This window comes from Schistocerca gregaria, chromosome 3 (assembly GCF_023897955.1).
Source record: "Schistocerca gregaria isolate iqSchGreg1 chromosome 3, iqSchGreg1.2, whole genome shotgun sequence".
In the NCBI taxonomy this organism is placed as follows: domain Eukaryota; kingdom Metazoa; phylum Arthropoda; class Insecta; order Orthoptera; family Acrididae; genus Schistocerca; species Schistocerca gregaria.
The window spans coordinates 468,076,302-468,096,373 of NC_064922.1; the positions used below are offsets into that span (position 1 = coordinate 468,076,302).

The 20,072-nt window shown below is 37.5% G+C and overlaps 1 protein-coding gene across 1 annotated transcript in view; it reads left to right on the forward strand.

Annotated features, from left to right (window-relative positions):
• LOC126353894 (vascular endothelial growth factor A-A-like) overlaps positions 1-5,270 on the forward strand; it is a 69,615-nt gene extending 64,345 nt beyond the window's left edge. The window contains exon 6 of the mRNA XM_050003117.1: positions 4,839-5,270. Coding sequence (XP_049859074.1) covers positions 4,839-4,946 — 108 coding nt within the window. The 3' untranslated portion in view covers positions 4,947-5,270. The remainder of the gene's footprint in view (positions 1-4,838) is intronic.
• Positions 5,271-20,072: the final 14,802 nt, after the last annotated feature.

Below are 20,072 nucleotides of genomic sequence, written 5' to 3' on the forward strand. Positions count from 1 at the left end.
GGAGTATTGCCTCAGGAGCTGGTGGGCCGAGGGGGGGGGGGGGAGTAGTGGGGGCAAAATGGGGACTGGTGAACATTGAACATTGAAGCACAGCATGACATGGGTGTATGAGGTGAGGTCACTGTGAGTGAATGTTCTATGAGTTTGTCATTTACTGGAGGGAGGCAGGTGGGTTGCAGGAGGAGGCAGATTGGTGAGCTTCAGGAAGTGGTCTGGCACTATGAGTGACTGGCACATAAACAATGTCAGTAGCTGAAATCTCCAGGTCAGCTTTGTGAGTGATATGAAGGCCAATATGTACCAGAGGCAGAGTGGTGGAAGTGTGCATGCATGCTGCTTTGAACCAGATTATATAAGAGTCGATTGAAGCTTTGTGGAAAGCAGTGGGCAGGAACAGGTGCAGTGAGCCAGTGGATACTTCGCACCATGTATTGCTGTCGGAGCCATTGAAGTGGAGGTCCAAAGCAGCAACCAGGCAGAGGTGAGTGAGTTCCAATTTGTGCTCCTGGCCAGTGTTGAGGGCCTCATAGTCCAGAGATGAAGCGACAGTGCAGCTGCAGCTGAGATAGTTGGTGGTCATGATGTCAATTCCGACAACATGACATACGTCAGCAGTAAACTCTAAGATGAATCACTATTGCTTGAATTTATGTGGGGAACACTGGTCAATATCTTTTGAGAGGGACAGCATTACAGGTTTGTGGTTGGTGAAGAATGGGACTCTACCAACAGCCAAAAGTATTTGATTTCCTTGTAGATGGTGAGGAGCTCTCTGCCATTTGTGTTCCAGTGCTGTTGAGTGGCAGAGAGCTAGCAAGTGAAAAAATTCGAGTGGATACTAAGTACCACTAACATGCTTCTGCAGGACAGCACTGATGGCTGCATCACCTGCATCAATCTGATGACAAGTGGGCCAGGGGGATGGAGTGGGATGAGCAGGCAGGGTAGTGTCCACCAAGTTGCACTGTCTTCATTTGTAGCGTCCATGTTATCAGTTTGTTCCCCTTTGTTTTGATGCTATAAAGGACAGTCGTAAGTGGCTCCTGCATAGCAGTGGAATTCCTCATTTAGCAGTAGCAGAAGTTGAGCAGAAATGATGGAGGTACTTGACTGTCGCAAGGTGTGGGAAATCGAGGAAGGTTGGGCTGGGAACGAGAGTTGGCAGCGGACATGGTATGACCCAGGAGTATCTCTTTCCTGACACAGAAAACAAGCTTTGCGGCGTTCACAATGATGCCAGCATCCTGGAGGCATTCAAAGGTCATGTGAATGTGCTTGCAGTGTTCTTCAAGTGTCACTGAGAAAATGAAGATTTCATTCAAGTACGTGAAACACCAGGACAATCTCAGAGGCTGAAGGTCATAAAGCCACTCTCATACAAGTGGAAGGACATGATGATGACAATATTTGGGATGTCCTTGGGTGTGACAAGAATCTAGGTGAAAGTTCTACTGTAGTTGATTGTACTGAAGATTGTAGGTCCAGCTTGTACATTATTGTAGGAATGGCACAGGACACCAACCAGGAATGGTAAGAGAGTTTAGCACACAGTAATTGCTGGAGGAGTGCCAGAAGACATTCATCTTAAGAAAGTGAAGGGCAGACACCTATGGGCTCTTCAAAGGGTGGAGCATGGTGGCGGCAGTCAGCTTGTGAAACTCCACCTTGATGAACTTCAGATTGTAGCCAGCAGAAGACAGACTGTACAGGTGTGGTATCTACACAATGGGCAGCTGAATGACAGACCTACTAAGGTACACTGAACAGAAGTTTGAAACCAGGAAACCATGCCAGGAAGTCAACATATGGGCCAGAGTATGCCAGCTGCCTGCTTCATACTGAAGAAGACAGCAAATTGGATGGTGCTCTTAGTTGATCTCCTAGTACAGCTGTCAGTAAGGTACCAGCCAACATCAGAGAGCAGGCATTACTACCCAATGAGATCCATTCTCGTAATGTGGTTGGGGAGGTCCCATTGCAGGTCAAGGTTGCAGATGCAATGGTATAGGTGGTGATAGTAGATTTGTAGAGTTGTTCACCACCATCAGAAGGATCACTGATGTAATGCCAGGGGCCTGTATGAGCCGACACAAGAAGATAGACAGGTCTCAGCTGTTGTTGATCAGGAATGACATAGCTGAGTGAAATCACAGACAAACAGGCACTGAGAGACTGTGCAGCAGCTGCGTGTGCCTAATCTTAACAGCTGTTGGGCTTTCAGGCCCAAGAGCAGGGCTCTTTGCAGTTGCAGCGGTACTGTTTGAAGCTCTCTCAGTATCAACAGAAACCGACCACATCACAAGGGGTATTGCTGGAACTGCTGGAGTTTCAGTGGTGGCAGCCATAATTGCATCAGTGGTTAGGGCTGTGCACTCAGGGGTAGTAAAAGTCCAGGTGGGAAACAGAACCCTACCCTACACTGTTGCCAAGTCAGCACTAAGGTGAACAAGGAAATCATATATCCTGGGCTGCTGGGTATTGTGGTGTGGGCCAGCAGGGAGAGGAGTGGCATGATAAGCTAAAAATGTGAACTCGTGGTGAGGCAGCTGTCAGTGTAATTGTTGGCTGGCAGTGCTGGGTGGGAGTGTAGTCGGTACGTGGTGGTTTGGAGGCCACTGCCTCATGTGCCCTGTGACTGAGGCTGGCAGTGGCAGTGAGGGAAAGATCAGCATGTGATGCCACTCTTCTTATTTGGGGCTAGATGGCAAGCCAGCCAGATGTTATACAGGAAGCCATAGGAGATCTTGTGGGACTCTGTCAGGCTTTGTAAATGGCACAGGAACGGGAAGCTTTGCCGGCCCTCTCACTGCTTCAGGGAAAGGACCAGATTGAGATGCATCTAGGAGGACTTGAGTTGCCTTATGAGGTGACACCCAACTGTCTTGTAGTGGTGGGCAGTTGCAGGTAACAAAATGACATCAGGGACCTCCATTGCATATGCTGGCTTGAACTGCCGTGAAATGGGTGCCATCAAGATGAAGCTGTTGCCAATGAAGATGGCCTCTACCATAGAAAACCACAGATGAGGGTCCTAGGGATTGAAGGGTGGTAGGTGAACCATGCCACAGCCAGACAAAGTGGTGGTGGCCGGAAGGGTATTGGTTGTCGGAGTGGTGAGACTAGGTGAGATGGCGTTGGCAGCAGATGCAGAGGCCAGTGTGGGCATCTGTCTGGATCAGTGCCAGGAGCAGGGCTGCCCCAACTTTCATGGACAAGTCGATGTTGCAGTGTTGCACTTCTGTAAGGAGTGCGGTTAGTTGACAACAACATCAGAGGGTGCTGGAGTGGCAACTGTGGGTGGCAAAGTTTTGGTCAGGCCAGTGGCAGAGGCCATGATCATTAGGTGGCACAGTGGCAAACACATGAAATGCACAAAAGTGAGATAGCTTGTGGTGCAAAGCACAAATTATAGCCCATGGCATGAAACAGTTCATCACATGAAGTACAAAATAGTAGCCCAGTACTACAGAGTTTGTAGCACTGAAACAGTGGTTGCTCATGAAGTGTGAGTGTGAGAACAGGTCTGGACACAAGCCTAAATGGAGCAGCTAGGACCAAGGCAGCCAGCAACATGCCAAATTTGAAAACTGAGTCATCCGAGTTTATTGTCATGTCACCAATGTAGGAACGTGTCCCTACCTGACTTAATTAAATAATCACAGATAATCAGCTACAGCTGAGGACATCACTTTTGGTGATGGTTTAATAAATAATATTCAAAAGAGATATGTGACAAAGCACAGGTTCATTCAACTAACTAAAATACTCCAGGGACCACTGAAACAGTCTCAAAACTTAATAGTTCTTAGTGAAAGTCACTTGCTGACATGATAACATTTAATAAAAGAATGGCACCAAGAGGCACAGTATTAATAGCATCCTTAGTGGTGATGCAGCCACAAAATAAACATTTTACATATGTTGCTGCACAAGAGTTTGGGACACAGAAGAAAGTCACTAACTGGTCACTGAGCATTCTTCAGCAGACACACAATTTTTTTCCAATATGTTGTGCTGCTCTGATAATGTCTCTCATGGGAGAAATGGCCTGGGCAAGGTTCAGAGGATGGAGGACACTTTTTACATGAAGCTTGGGATCTTAAATCTCAGCTAGTACCCACAAGGACACATGCTCTTTTGGTGCCATGAACTGCTTTACATACTGAGCCAAGTTGCATGTGTAGAGAAAGTGTGGCATCGGAAAGCCTGAGTACTTTGCAATGAGGATCTCGGATAAGAATTTTTTGACCACTTTATGTGTCTGTCATGGTGTGTGTGCAGGACTGAACTCTGATATTGTCACCTTGAATGGAGGATGAGAACTGAAAGTGAGGTTAGGCTGATGGAAGCTTAGGTAGGTGCAAAACTATTGTCTTGGTGCTGGTAGCCAGTGACTGTAATAGATGAGTGTTCAGTCTCATGATCTCTCTTGATCCAATATTGTTCACAGCAAATCAAAGTAATTTCTACTTGATAATTCATTGTCCAATAATTAATTGCTTCATCATGAGTTCACATTTCAGTAAATTAAAATGATTTAAATAGAAATTTTGTGTTTGTGTTTTGATTAACCAATAATTAAACTTACTGTAATTATAAAACTGTCTCAGATGCAGCCTAAGATAAAGATAAACTGAAAATGTGTATTATTATTATTATTATTGTTGTTGTTGTTGTTGTTGTAAACTAACTGAGACATTCAAATTATTGTGCGGTGTCATGAACATAATCTGTGGGTCATGCAACTAATTAACTTTTAAATGAGCAGTATGTTGATCTATTCCTTATGTTGATATGAATGGGCAGTATTAATGCTTTATATCACTCCATGGTTTCAGAAATACAGTGCAAGTGACTGTCAGTGTAACTGCATTAATGGCAGGAAGCCTGAAGACTGTGTTAAGCCAAAGGACATGTGGAATATGGATAAATGTGAATGTGAATGAATAAACAATGAAGAGTCTTTAAACTGACAGCTCTTAGTTTACAGAAAACATAAATTTCTTTACGCGACTAAGTTTGTCTGTCTACTCTACAACTTTTTGTTTTATCTTCTTGTAAAATATTGAGTACTTAGTAACAAAGTAAATAATAATCCTTGAGGCATAAGCCGTGTTAAGCAATAAATTAAAACATATGTTTTAAATACTGAGCATATTATGGAGATTTTATATCACATAATAAACTATATTATTCTGAATAATTTTATGTACAATGAAAATCAATTTAATGACCAATTCTAAAGTCATGAAATATATTTTTCCTCCTGATTTGTCGCTTTGTGATTAATTATGTAACAAAGTTTCTTACTTATATGGGATTTCAACCATACAAGTCATATAACCATTTCTGTAATGATTAGTACATACCATATTACAGAAAATACATGAATAGAAAAAAATTGCATTCTAGCTGCATGCTTGCACAATGCTTATTAAAAAGTCATACTCATTTTTTAAATAAGGGTGCTTTAAACAAATGTGCAATAAAGTATTACAGTTTCGACTGCTGGTACGTGTTCCAGATGTGACAGCAGCTTTTGACTGTGTGACAACAGTTTTTAACTGTTAACTGTAAAGGAGAGATGTATCAGACAAATTGTCGAGATGAAATTTAGGTTTGGAAAGAAATTGCAACAGAGATATATCAAGAGATATGAAAGTTTTACAACAATGTTGGTCTCAACTACCAACAGTCTCACTATCTCTCTATCCTCAACAGCAGTCCATTCAGGAATATTATGATTAAAAATGATAATTTGACTATACTGGTAGCGGTATAGGCAAAGGAAATCAACTGATAGCGCTAGTTAATGTAAGTATATGAATTTGACAGTGCCATATCACCTCAGAAATTTGCAACATACATTGTATATGAATTAAGTCCTCCACGAACCATGGACTTGCTGAGATGGGTTGGCTTGCATGCCTCAATAATATAGGAGCCATACCATAGGTGGAACCACAGTGGAGGGGTATCGGTAGCTACCCTCCCTGTTTACCTTTCCCTGTTGCTTCATAACCTGGGTTGTGAGTAACTGAATCCACTTTCCCATCTTGCCTTTTCTCCCCTCTCTCCTCCCTGATGAAAGAACAAAGTTCCGAAAGCTAGGAATGTAAATTTTCTGTTCTGTTTTGTGTGTCTATCGGCTGTACTGAGCTGAGGTAAGTACTCGACAGTGCCTCTATCTCTTTGTTAGTATTTGTTTCACATCTTTATATGCGATTTTCCATTAATAATTCTTAAATTTTTTGGTTGTTGATCTCCATTTCAGGAACTTGGAGTTATTTTATTTTCTATTTGAAACTGTATAATGTTAGTTTTCGTAAATTTAGGTTAAGATTTTGCTGTGAACCATTTGTGTCCAGCATTGTAGAGTTGGGACCCTTGATCACACTACTCGTATCATCCACAAACATGACTATTTTTGCTCTGTAACTGGTAGATCATTAATGTAGATCAGGAAAATTGGTGGCCCAAGGTTCAAGCCCTGGGGAGACTCTGCATTTTATATTTTCCCAGTCTGAGTTTACTCTTACACCTGCCGACATGAAGAGAATTCTTTGCTTCCTGTCATGTAGATTAGATTCTAGCCATGTCAAAATTCCGTCTTTTGATGCCGTAGCATGGAAGCTTTTTTTAGCAATGTGTTGTGATCTACACAGTTGAAAGCTTTAGTAAGGTCACAAAAGATTCCCACTGCATACCTTCTAATTCATCTAGGGTTCCATCTGTTAGGCTAAATATAACTTCCTCTGTGGAGAATCCCCCTGAAAGCCAAACTGTGTAGATGACAGTAAGCCATTTTGTGTAATATGGCCATAAATCCTATCATAAACTATTCTCTCAAACACCTTTGTGAACATTTGGCAGCAAAGAAATGGGCTGATACTTGGGTAGTATATACCTTGAACCATTTTTGTGGATAGGCATCACTACTGCATGTTTCAGTCTGTCTGGAAAGGTCCCAGTTTTCACTGACTGGCTACATAAATAGCATAATATGTTCTATATACAGGTCTTTCTTTTTAGCACATGATAATTTTGATGTCAGCTATTATCCACTCTGTCCTTCCACAACAGGTTTATTTCATTTTAATCTCTCTTTGGGGTAAGCAGGCTTCAAAATGTTTCAGAAATAAGTCCACAAATGAATTGAATTTCTCACTCATTGTACTGCCTGGTGCACTTCCTCCCTTTGGTTATGATGTAAAGCATTTCTAAACAAGCTAGTAGATTCCACATTTATTACTCTGACTTGTTTAACCTGGCTGTGATCATTTACAGTTTTTCTACTGGTGAGTTTTAAGGTTGTCAGTTGACCTTCATGATAAAAAATAACCATTTGTTATGGCTTGTGTTTTTACATCACTGTAATTGTGATTTTTACATCATTGTAATTTATCAATCAAGGTCTTGCTGTGTGCATATAGTCTTGTTGGGATTCAAACTGCCGGGAGTAGACTGAAAGCTGAAAACAATGATTCCAGTTGTTTATGACTGTTACTATTTGAAAGAAAATTAATGTTAAAATGGCCACATACTACACATATTAAAATGCAACCACTGCCTATACCAGAAACTTACAGTACAAGAAAAAGTCCACATACAGAAGACATTAGCAGAAGGAAAACAGATTATAAAAGACTACACCACACTGTGCCACAACACACTTTTTAAAGCACACACACACACACACACACACACACACACACACACACACACACACAGAGAGAGAGAGAGAGAGAGAGAGAGAGAGAGAGAGAGAGAGAGAGAGAGAGAAGGTAAAAAAATAAAATTTGGCATCAAACTAACTTGAGAACAATTGAATGCCAATTGGGACTGTACACACAACAGCTGTATTAAAAGTTATCATTGTGTTTTGGTAAAGTTGAAAAATGTTATTTACAAACACAATTCCAGAAAATACATGTAGTGTTTGTGTGTGCTTTTCAACAACTTATGGGAATGCAGATGAAAAAGGATTTTTGAAAGCTGAATGTAAGTAATCATAGTTATAGGCTAGATTGGAGTAAACCTGCACTAAGTTTTTGAAGTGACTCACGTCAACTCAGGAGGTCACCACCAGGTGGAGGTTTGTCTTGTTGTAACTTATTATTCCATAGAAGTTTGACCCAGTTTGCTTCAGAGATGAGAAAATGAGATAAGTCTGTTTTTACTACTTACCACAGGTATCACTAGCACTATATTATTGAGGCATGATGACTCATTAGGTAGGTTATAGATCACAAAAGGGTCTCAAAAAAAATTGGAAAAATTGGGATCTAAAACCAACTTCTGGAGAATTTTGGATGCCTCAGACAACATACTTCCATGGCATTTAAAACTGCAAATTTAAGCCTAAATTGAAACATTTTTTGATTACTGTATAAAAAAAAATTTAAAAAAATATTAGCATTTTAATTTATTGACTGTGTGGGCATGGTTATTATGTCCTAAATAGATGTAAAAACTATTTCAAATTGAATAATTTTCAAATTAAATTCTAGTTGATTCTTTCTGGAAATGTAAATAAACAGTATCACATACACATTTTTATTTAGTTTTCTTCACACATTAAAAATACATTTAAAACCCCAAAAAAGAAAACCATGAGAAGTAAGAATAAAAAATATAAGTAGTTAAAAAGTCAGTAACGATAATTAAATGCTATTTCAAGAGTATAAAGTAAAATAATCTAACGAAGTTCATTCTACAGTAATTCAAATAAATTTTCTTCTGTTATAAAAATTTGATCTAATTATTCTAGTAACATTTCTTAAACCTATTTTATCCAATAGCAACTTGTGCACACTGCAAACTGTTGTGTGACTGAGCTTCTGCTGTATCACTGTTGAATACAGATGTTTCTTCAGTTGTCACAGAATAGTAAAATTACGTTGGGCTTTTTGGCATAAGGCTGGGCACACAAATGTGTCTTTCCAAGGCTTCAACATTAGTAAATAATTCTTGAACTTCTTTTTTCATAGAATCCAAAAGTCTTTTGTGTTTTTCAGGCATTTTACATTGTATTGTATGTGAAAGAGTTCAAGTTCTGCTTGCAAAGAATGAACATCAATTTCTGGGTATGGAGCACCCACATCATCTCCTTTGTTCTCCAATGACACTTTTGCCGAGGAAACCTGTTTCTTAGAGTCCAGTTGGTCAATTCAAGTTTTTTATATCTAACCTCTATGACAGCCATGTCAATGATTTCAAAATACTCCTGCATATAAAATTCTTCAAGCAACAGCAATTCATTTGGATCTGCACCCTCAGACAACTGTTTACAAAATGCTTTTTTCTTTGGAAGTAGTCTCATGGTATCTGATTGTTAGCTATCTGCCTCCTGGCCACCTGCCTACAGACTTACAGTAAAACCATGCAGATTTGCACTTATCTACCCCCTCCTTCATCACTGATAGTCGTACAAACACACTGCATTAAAACTTGAAACATTGTTGTTTCAGTGAATAATATAAGTGAATTTGATTTACTGGCATGTTGGTAAATCCTGCAAACTATTAATTTTTCCTGCACAAGAGCTCTTAGTATATGTAATTAGCTAATTTTGAATATATTCATTCAAAAGTGTCATTTTTTGTCAACTAATACTTAAAAAATTGAAATTGCTTTTAAAAAATATTCAGCAGGAGGGGGGCAGGGGATATATGTTGACCCCCTCCCCCTAAAGCACATACACCTGTCTCCTTTCCCGTGCTGACACCTATACCATTTACATATAACTTTTCTGCTGTTTCACTTGAACATTTTTAATGGAGGGTTTGAAAAGAAGAACTGACAAGCTATTCATTGTCACTAATGCATTTGAGCTTCACTTTCACAAGGAAGTAATTGTTCCAGTTGGTCCCCAAAAGCAACATGGCACTTTTTGTCAGAAAAGACGAAATTAGACAAGGTCCCACAGGTATTTGGAGTAAATCTCCACGGCCCCAACAATGTGAAGACTGAAACTTCCTGGCAGATTAAAACTGTGTGCCCGACCGAGACTCTCACACAGTCCACACGGTGTGAGATTATTTCACCTTAAGATATAATTCCACTGCCTAAAATAGAGATTTAGAGGAAAATTCTGAATAAGCATTGTAATCTGTGCTTCTAATGTCGATACCCAATAAAGAACAAATGGAATGAGAATCCATGGGAAGAGAAAAGCTTGCTGCTGGGAACAAAAGACATGCCAAAGGAAGAAAAGTGTGTGCTATAGAAACAAAATGACATGCACTAGATTTTACAACAGCAATGCCAGAAAAAGAGAAAACAGGTCAAGCAACTAGTTCATCCAGAGTCAGATTCAGACTTCTCAGGCCATGACAGTAGTTCAGATACAGATATGACTCGATATTCAGTGAACAAGAGCCTGGGACTTCAAGGAAGAATCACATTTTTTGATTACTCAATGACTTTGCTGTAGTAAATGTGGATTCTGGCTCTTTGTGGCCAAGATAACTTCATTACACCAAGAGGAAGGCTATGAACCTATGTTTTACAAAAAAACTTCCAAAGAAACTCACATTAACATCATTTAATTGCAGATGACACAATACCAATATCTGATAATGTACACCAGGCTCTACACACCAATAATGTAAAAATATAAGGTAATTATAACAACAGACAGAAATTGTTTTTAGGCCTAATTTTTGTAGAATAATTATTGCTGAAAATATGTCCACATTTTGCAAATTTGAGTAAAGAATACCCACAGATGATGGCAGAACAGTGCTGAAACATGTCTGTGGTTATATGAAAAGATGATGTTTGCATAGCAGGTGGATCTCAAGTCCAGTACAATCATTGAGGTTTGCTGATGACATAGTGATTTGTCAGAGGCAGCAAAGGACTTTGAAGAGCAAGTGAACAGAAGGTATAGTGTTGCAAAGAGGTTACAAGATGAATATCAACAAAAGTGTAAAGAAGGTAATGAAATATAGTCGAACTACATCAGGTGAGGCTGAGGGAATTAGATTAGGAACTGAGACTCTAAAATCAATAAATGAGTTTTGCTATATGAGCAGAAAAATAACTGATAATCTTTGAAGTTGAGGGGATATAAAATGTCAACTGGCAATAGCAAGAAAAGAATTCTGAAAATGAGGTCTTTGTTAACACCCAACACAAATTTTTGGTTGTCTTTTCTGAAAGTATTTGTCTGGAGTGTAGCATTGTATCGAAGTGACACATGGATAATACATAGCCCAGACAAGAAGTTATTGAAATGTGGTGCTAAAAAAGATTGCTGAAAATGAGATGGGTAAACTGAGTAACTAATTCAGAAGTATTGAAATAAACAGGGAAAAAAAGTAATTCATGGTACAACTTTCCTAAGAGAAGGGTTTAGTTAATGGGACACATGCTACGCAAGCACCAAGGAATTGTCAGTTTGGTAATGGAGAGGAGTGTGCAGGATGAATACATTAGAAGGATAAAAAGGATGAATACAGTAAACAGGTTACAATGGAAGTAGGTTGCAGTGGTTGTTTGCAGATGAAGAGGCTTTCACAAGATAGACTAACACGGAGAGCTGTATCAAATGAGTCTATGGATAATCATAATCAACAACAACAACAACAACTACAACAACAACAATAATTTGATACCAGAGGGAAAAAATGTAACAAAGATACATAACTGTCACCACCAAATGGATTGAATAGTATTTTATTTGCAGGTAATGATATACTTATGGCATAGACAGAAGATAATGTATAAATACAAATATTACTAAAAGCAAAAGTAATGAGGTTTGTTGCTAAATGCTGATTACAACTGAAATATGGACAATAGAACTCTTGAGTGATGACATCTGGTAACCAGCAATTTAAAGTCATGTTTAGGATTCAGTTACCTGTGATTTAGGCTCTTTAGGGAAACATCTTGATATTTATTTTGTGTCTGTCCATTAATCTTTTTCGTGTATATATTTTACACAACCTGATGCATAGATAATCTTTTTAGAAGTTACTTATACAATGTGCAGATGTGAGTCATTTAAAATTTATTGAGTGAAGAATTGGCTAATATACATTGTACACTCAAAACTTATGTGTATGATATCATGGTTGAGTTGTATACTTTTGGTCATGAGACTGAGTTGAAGCAGTTTTGTATCAGGCAGGATGCCACAGATTTGTTAAAATATGTAGCTCACACACACAGATTTTACAGATAAGGATAATCTGTTGCACAGTTCTGTACTCAGTATTATGAAAAGGATAGTTGTTACTCACCGCATAGTGGAGATGCTGAGTCACAGATAGGCACAATAAGAAGACTGTTGGAAAGTGAGCTTTCAGTCAGCAAGGCCTATCTACAACTCATCATTTCTGCTATATGATGAGTACCAACTACTCTTTTCATAATATTGTTACATTCCATCTTGGATTTTCACAAGTTCTATCCTCATATTAAACATATCTTTTTTGGACAAGGTGATGTTAACAGTGGATAAAGTGTATACAAAAATGTGATTTATTCATTTCCTAACATACAATTTTCAAATCATTTGATTTGGTGTATAGGAGACTAGTGAAAACTTACAGTAAGAAACATTTTTTAAGAGAAAATAGTTCACACCACTTTACACACATTACTGAGCTACTACTATACAAATACATACTGGTACTGTAGTTTCAATTTAAAATAAAATATATAATTACCTTTTTTAAACTGTGAAACTGACCTCAATGAATTCTTAACTAGACTAATAACACTTTTCCATTGGAAGTGTGAAGAGTAATCTTTTCCCTGTGCCAAGCTTCATGTTTAATATATTACTGCTTTTTATTTTATTGTAAATTTTAAACCTGAAATAATCTGGTGCTTGGGAGTAGAGTTCTAAGTGGTGTGTCAGGAGCTGAAAATGTTGTCTGTGATAAATTCTGCAGTTGTGATCGAAACAAAAAGTGTTTACTGTATACTGAAAACACCCTCTCCCTTAAAACCCACATCCTTTCGTCTTTCCCTCTCCTTCCTGAAGAAGAAACCATCGGTTGCGAAAGCTAGTAATTCTGTGTGTGTGTCTGTGTGTTTTGTTCATGTGCCTGTCTGCCGGCGCTTTCACGCTTGGTAAGTCTTGGAATCTTTGTTTTTAATATATTTTTCCCATGTGGAAGTTTCTTTCTATTTTATTTACTGTATACTGATTTTTACATAAGATTAACAACACCTCATATATATAAAGAATGGGAACATACAGTATTTTTAAATCTTTTAACAGTGATCAACAGGATATCTACTGTATGGTGACAAACATGTTCCCAATTATTTTCTTTTGTAATATTAGGAGTAACATTACATTTGATGAATTTCCCCACAAGATTATGTCATAATGAATAAATGACTCAAAGTAGCTGTGTTGGCCTGCTTTTCCACTGCAAATGCTAAGATGTTAAGTTTATTAGCTAAGTAGTCATGTGTATCTTCCAATTTAGATTTTTATCAAGATTTAGGCCTATATGAAACGGAATGATCACAGGCTCAGTAGTGCATAAAGTATGTGGTAGGCTATGTTTTAGTGGTAGAGTACTTGGGAAGTGCAATCAGTCTACAAAGGTGATTGCTTAAAAATCACTTGTGAGGCTGATTCTAGAACATTGCTCAAGTGTTTGGGACCCATACCAAGGAGGACTAACAAGAAATATTGAACATATACAGCAAAGGGCAGAATGAATGGTAACAAGTTTGTTTGACTCATGGGAAAGTGTTACAGAGATGCTGATGAAGTTGAACTATCAGACTCTTGAAGATAGACTTAAATTACCCCGAGAAAGTCTACTAGCAAAGTTTCAAGAACTGGCTTAAATGATGATTCTGTGAATATTTTACAACAACCTACATATCTCTCACACAGCAATTATGAGGAAAAGATTAGAATAATTACAGCATGCACAGAGGCAATCATTCTTGCTGTGCTCCTCATGTGAATGGAATGGGAAGAAACCCTAATAACCAGTACAGTGGGACGTACCCTCCATGCACTTCATGGTGGTTTTTGGGTGTAGATGTTGAACCAAGAGTCAAATTTTTCTGAATATTTTTTAAACTCTCTGGAATTATAAATTATAGAGTGCAGCAGTCAGTCGTCCTTTTTAAATTTTGTTATGCAAATCCAGATTTCAGCTAGTAGCTAGCCATTCTCAGTGCACTACTTTTTATTCTCAATGCATGTAAATCCCTGTTGTTCCAGTGTCAGTCACAGTTCTTTGAATACAGTTCTTCTGAATGGAAGGTAACCTGACTTTCTGGGATTCTTTTATGTACCATCAACCAATCCAGATTTGACAGATTTTCTTTGTATTTTTTAACATTACTCCAAAAACAAAGCAATCTGAAAGTAGTATCTTATAGTTCATAACCAAGGGATTGTTTTCTGTTATTTTATTTTTATTAATGTCCACTGTCTCTGAGGAAAACATATTTTAAGCAACCCAGTACTCCATGTTAAGTTGACCATCATACGAAAGTAGGCTACGTAGAAATAAATGTTCACACACATGCCAGTTGATACTGGCCTCTCTGTTGGTGTACTTTGTTATTTATTTTTAATTTTTTAAAGGAATTTTAGGCTCAGACAATGCGGACTTTAATACATTTTGTTAAGAAAATACATTATATGGATTCACACTCATGAGTTGAGCACACAATATTATCACAATTATTTATGTGCTAATAACTGAACACTGAATTTCGAAAATGGAAATCCTCACTTTGAAACAACAATCAGGTGTTATGCAATGATTTTTTTCTTCCTCTACGTTAAGCAGATTCTTTTCCATGTTTTTCCATATGTCTTCCCATTATTATGGCCTACCAAGGTAGCAACAGTGTCAGCAGTGAGTAAACCAGGAACCACCACAACAGTCTTAGCAACAACAGCAGAAGCCCAACCAACACCACAACCAGCTTCAGTAACCACTTCATCGGAACCTATAGCAGCAGCAGTAGCAATAATTTCTGGGCTACCAATTAGAAGTAGTGTGAGGCAGCAAAATCACCTTAAGGATTTTTTTAGTGTCAAAGAGCTTCAAGAAAGCAGCATTAAGATAAGTAATAATTTATTTAACTTTGCGTCTCATAATCAGTTTTTTTCAGTCCTATATCAGAAAGTACAAGGTTCACATAATAAGTTGGGTGAATTTGAAGTCTTGTGAAGTGACAGTGTTAACCAAGTATCTGTTGTATGTATCAGTGAACACTGGTTACAAAACTCTCAAATATGTACAACAGCCCATCCCAAATTTAAAATCATAAGCAGTTTTTGCAGAGAAAAGTACAGATGTGGAGGTGTTTGGATTTATGTCAGAGACAATCTTAATCATAAAGAAGTAAAGTTAAGCAATGTAAAGTGTATAGAAAAAGAATTTGAATACTGTGTCTGTGAACTGACTGACTGTGGTTTGGTAATTGTCTGTATGTATAGGTCACCTTCTGGGAATATTCCCCTATTTTTAAAAAATCTCGAGGATCTAATGAATGAATTGAGACTTAGGTCAAAATCAACAGTTGTACTGGGTGATTTCAACATCAGTTTTAGAAGTAATAATAATGCAGACAAGAATCAATTGCTAAATCTCTTCACCTCATATAATTTAGAAGCCACAGTAACTGATATCATCAGGTATGGAGATGGGTGTGAGACAACAACTGATCAGGTGTTTATTAACAAAGAGACCTTTAGTTATGAGGTTGAAATAACAGATATTGGTTTCTCTGGCCACATGGCAATCAAGCTTTTACTAAAAAAAATATGAATAGGAACAAACATGGCAGTGGAAACTATATAGAAACAATATACATTAATGAAATTAGCCTTTACAATTTTCATAGCATGTTGCATAGTGTTGAATGGGACAGAGACCCAAAGAAAACTGTAGACTCTAAATATGAGCCATTTTTTCTGATTATAAATGCTGCTTTGATGTCATTTTCCCCCTCAAAAAAGTAAAAATCTCTCTCAAATCTAATTCATGGTTAACTGCGGGAATTAAGAAATTTGCAGGTACTCTTAGAACTGGGTTGGCATTCAAAGCATAATGCAGCATGAAGCCATATGTTAGATGCTACATAAAAGTTATTCATGGAGAAAAAAAAACCTCAACAATGATTTAATTATCAGAAAAGGCAGCAATAAAACCAAATCAGTTTGGAAAGTCATAAACCATAACATTGGTAAATCAAAAGTGACAAACAATAATCTTATCATAAAAAAGGAAGGAAACGTTGTTGAAGACCCTTGATATGCTGCCAATATGTTAAAGGACTACTACATTAACAGTGCTCAAAATCTTATCAAGAACCTGGGGAACTCAAATGGTAGTAAGTCAAAAGTTCCAGCAAATGAAAAGACAATGCTTTTGTACCCAATTATGCAGTCAGAAGTAAGAAATGCAATTAATAAGCTGAAAAATAAAATGTCCTGTGGATGTGATTGCATTCCCAATAAGGTCATAAAATATAGTGCAAACAAAATAGTAATTGAATTAGTTGATATTATTAATACATCATTTAAAACTGGTGAATTCCCTTCTGCAATTAAAAAAATAAATAATAAAGCCACTTTATGAAAAAGACTGTCCATATACCATACAAAATTATAGACCATTGTCACAACTGTCAGATTTTGCTAAAGTAATTGAGAGGATTATGTATGAGAGACTGTTGAGTTTCCTAAACAAATGCAAAATTCTAACCAATGCACAGAATGGGTTCAGGAAAAACTGGTCTACAGAAACAGCTGTATATCACTTCTTGGAACAGGTTTTAACTGCAATGGATAATGAGGACTTAATCTGTGGAATATTTTTAGATCCATCCAAGGCATTTGACCTCATCAGCTATGATACTTTGCTACAGAAACTGTATTGCTATGGAGTACATGGAAAAGCAGACAGCTGGTTTCAATTGTATGTGCAACAGATATCAAAATGTTGAACTAATAATATATAATGGCACAAAATATTACTCAACATATCTGAAAGTCAACTGTGGTGTACCCCATGGGTTCTGTTCTAGGCCTTTTACTCTTCTTAGTTTTTATTAATGATTTTCCCAACCATCTAACAAGAGCAGAATCAGTACTTTTTGCAGACAATATGAGCCTTTTTATCAAACGAGTTAGTGAAGCTGACCTAGAAGAAAAAATAAGACAGGAGAAAATATCAAAATGCAGAAAATGAAGCAGCAAAATGGAAAAATGGTATTAACAAAAAGTGCAAAACAAATATGCAGTGAGGGCTAGTGGACATATGCAAGGCTACAGAGGTGTATATAATGAGAGGAAAAATAGGTACTGGCTACAGGGAAATTAAAGCTGTGCCTGTCTAAATATAATGAGCTCAGATGGAAAACCAGTACTATGCAGTTGATGCTGATAGAAGGTAAGATGATGTAGTTGAAAATGAAACAGGAGATATGACATTGGGAAAAGAATTGACCAGAGCACTGAATGACCTGTGCAGAAAGAGGGCCCTTGGAGTAGCGACATTCCATCTGAACTACTAATATCCTTGGGAGAGCCAGCCTTGATGAAACTATTCCACATGGTGAGCAAGGTATGTGAGACAGGCAATATATTCTCAGACTTAAAGAAGAATGTAATAATTCTATTTCCAAAGGAAGCAGGTTCTGACAGGTGTGAATATTACTGAACTGTCAGTTTAATAAGTCATGGTTGCAAAATATTGTCACAAATTATTTACTGATGAGTGGAAAAACTGGTAGAAGCCAACCTTGGGTATGATCAGTTTGGATTCCAGAGAAATGTAGGAACATGTAAGGCAGTAGTGACTCTACGACTTCTCTTAAAGATAGGTTAACGAAAGGCACACCTACATTTATCAAACCTATGTTTATAACATAAGTAGAAATAAAGAAAGCTTCTGACAATGTTAACTAGAATATGCTCTTTGAAATTCTGAAGGCAGCAGGTGTAAAATACAGAGGGGAAAATGTTGTTTACAACTTGTAAAGAAACCAGAGAGCAGTTAGAAGAGTTGAAGGGCATGAAAGAGAAGCAATGGTTGGTAAGGGAGTGAGAAAGGGTTGTAGCCTGTCTCCAATGTTATTCAATCTGTGGATTGGGCAAGCAGTAACATAAGCTAAAGAAATCCTTGAAGAAGAAATCACAGTTCAGGAAGAATAAATAAAAACTTTGAGTTTTGTCAATGACAAAATACTTCAGAGATAGCAAAGGACTTGGAAGAGGAACAGAAGGGAATGGGCAGTATCTTGAAAGAAGGATATAAGATGAACATCAGCAAAAACAAAAAAGTGTAATGGAACATAGACAAATTAAATCAGGTGATGCTGAGAGAATTATTTTAGGAAATTAGACACTAAAGGTAGTAGATGAATTTTGTTACTGAGGGAGTAAAACAACTGATGATGCCTTGGGTAGAGAGGATATAAAATACAGACTGACAATGGCAACAAAAGTGCTTCTGAAGAAGAGAAATTTGTGTACATTCAACATCAATTTAAGTATTAGGAGGTCTTTTCTGAAGATGTTTGTCTGTAGGGCAGTAAAACATGGGTGATAAAGACTTCTGACAAGAAAAAATGGAAGCATTTGAAATTTGGTGCTGCAGAAGAATGGTCAAGATTAGATTGGTAGGTCATATAACTAAAGAGGAGGTACTGAACAGAATTGCAGAGACAAGAAATTTGTAGCACAACTTGATTAAAAGAGGGGATCAGTTGATAGGGCACATTCTGATACATCAAAGGATCATCAATTCAGTAATAGAGGGAAGTGTGGGGAGTAAAAATTGTAACTGGAGACCAAGAAATGAATACAGTAAGCGGGTTAAACAATGATAGAACAGAGTTTGAGAATGTAATGATTTTTTTCAATCTGAGGGCAGTTGTTGACTTTCCCACTAGGGTAACAAAGAACTGTACAAGTCTGATTGACAATATTTGTGTAGATAATAACAGAATCGAAAATATGTTTGTAATAAAATCTTAAATGGTCTCTCTCACCATGATGTGCAGCTGTTGGAAATTCGTGATGTAAGCGCTGCTAACAAGAGCTGTTCTATCAGTAAGCCATACAGGTTAATCAACAGCGAGAATCTGGAAACCTTCAGTAGGCATTTGGAGCAGTTAGATTGAGAGGCAGTATATCAGGCTAAAAATGTAAATGATAAAGTCAACCTTTTCCTAAATGAATTTGTTACCCTTTTTGAAGCTGTATTTCCTAAGAAAATTTCAAAAAGCACAAACCGGAATGATTGTAGGAGACAGTGACTCACTAAGGGAATAAAAACTTCATGTAGAAAAAAGAGTACGTTTTATGTTTCACTCAGAAATTCTGATATACCTCAGCTTAGGGAACACTACAGATTGTACTGTAACATCCTAAAGAGTGTTATTAAAATCCAAGAGTATGTTTATCAAGTCTTATATTGACAGATCAAATAATAAAATATAAAAGATCTGGAAGGTGGTAAAAAGGGAGACAGAAAAGTTTCAGTGATACAGACAGTGTCCAAATGTGTCACAATGGAAGCATGGAAGATGGGGAAATAGTTGCCATTATCTTCAACAATCATTTTCTGACAGCAGCGGATCAAATGGGATGTAAAGGGTCTATGGATGAAGCCATGAACTTCTACAAAAAGCAGTGCAGAGAAAAATTAGCCTGATGTATGTACCCTACATCACAGATGAGATTGAGAAGGTGATATGGCAAATAAAAACAAAAATTCCACTAGTGTGGACAATATATCCATCAAAGTACTCAGGCATTGCCACAAATATATTCTTGAAGTTCTGTGTCACATATTTAATGAGTCTCTAAATCGAGATACTGTCCCTAATAGACTAAAATTTGCAGATGTTAAACCACTCTTCAAAAAGGATGATAAAGCAGAGGTTTCTAACTACCACCCAATTTCATTGTTAACAAGCCTTTCAAAAATCCTTGAGAAACTTATGTACAATAGAATCATGGCTCACCTGAATAAATATAACATCCTTAATAAAAATCAGTTTGGATTCCAAAAGGGTGTTTTAACTGAACAAGCCATTTTCTCATTTGTCAACCAACT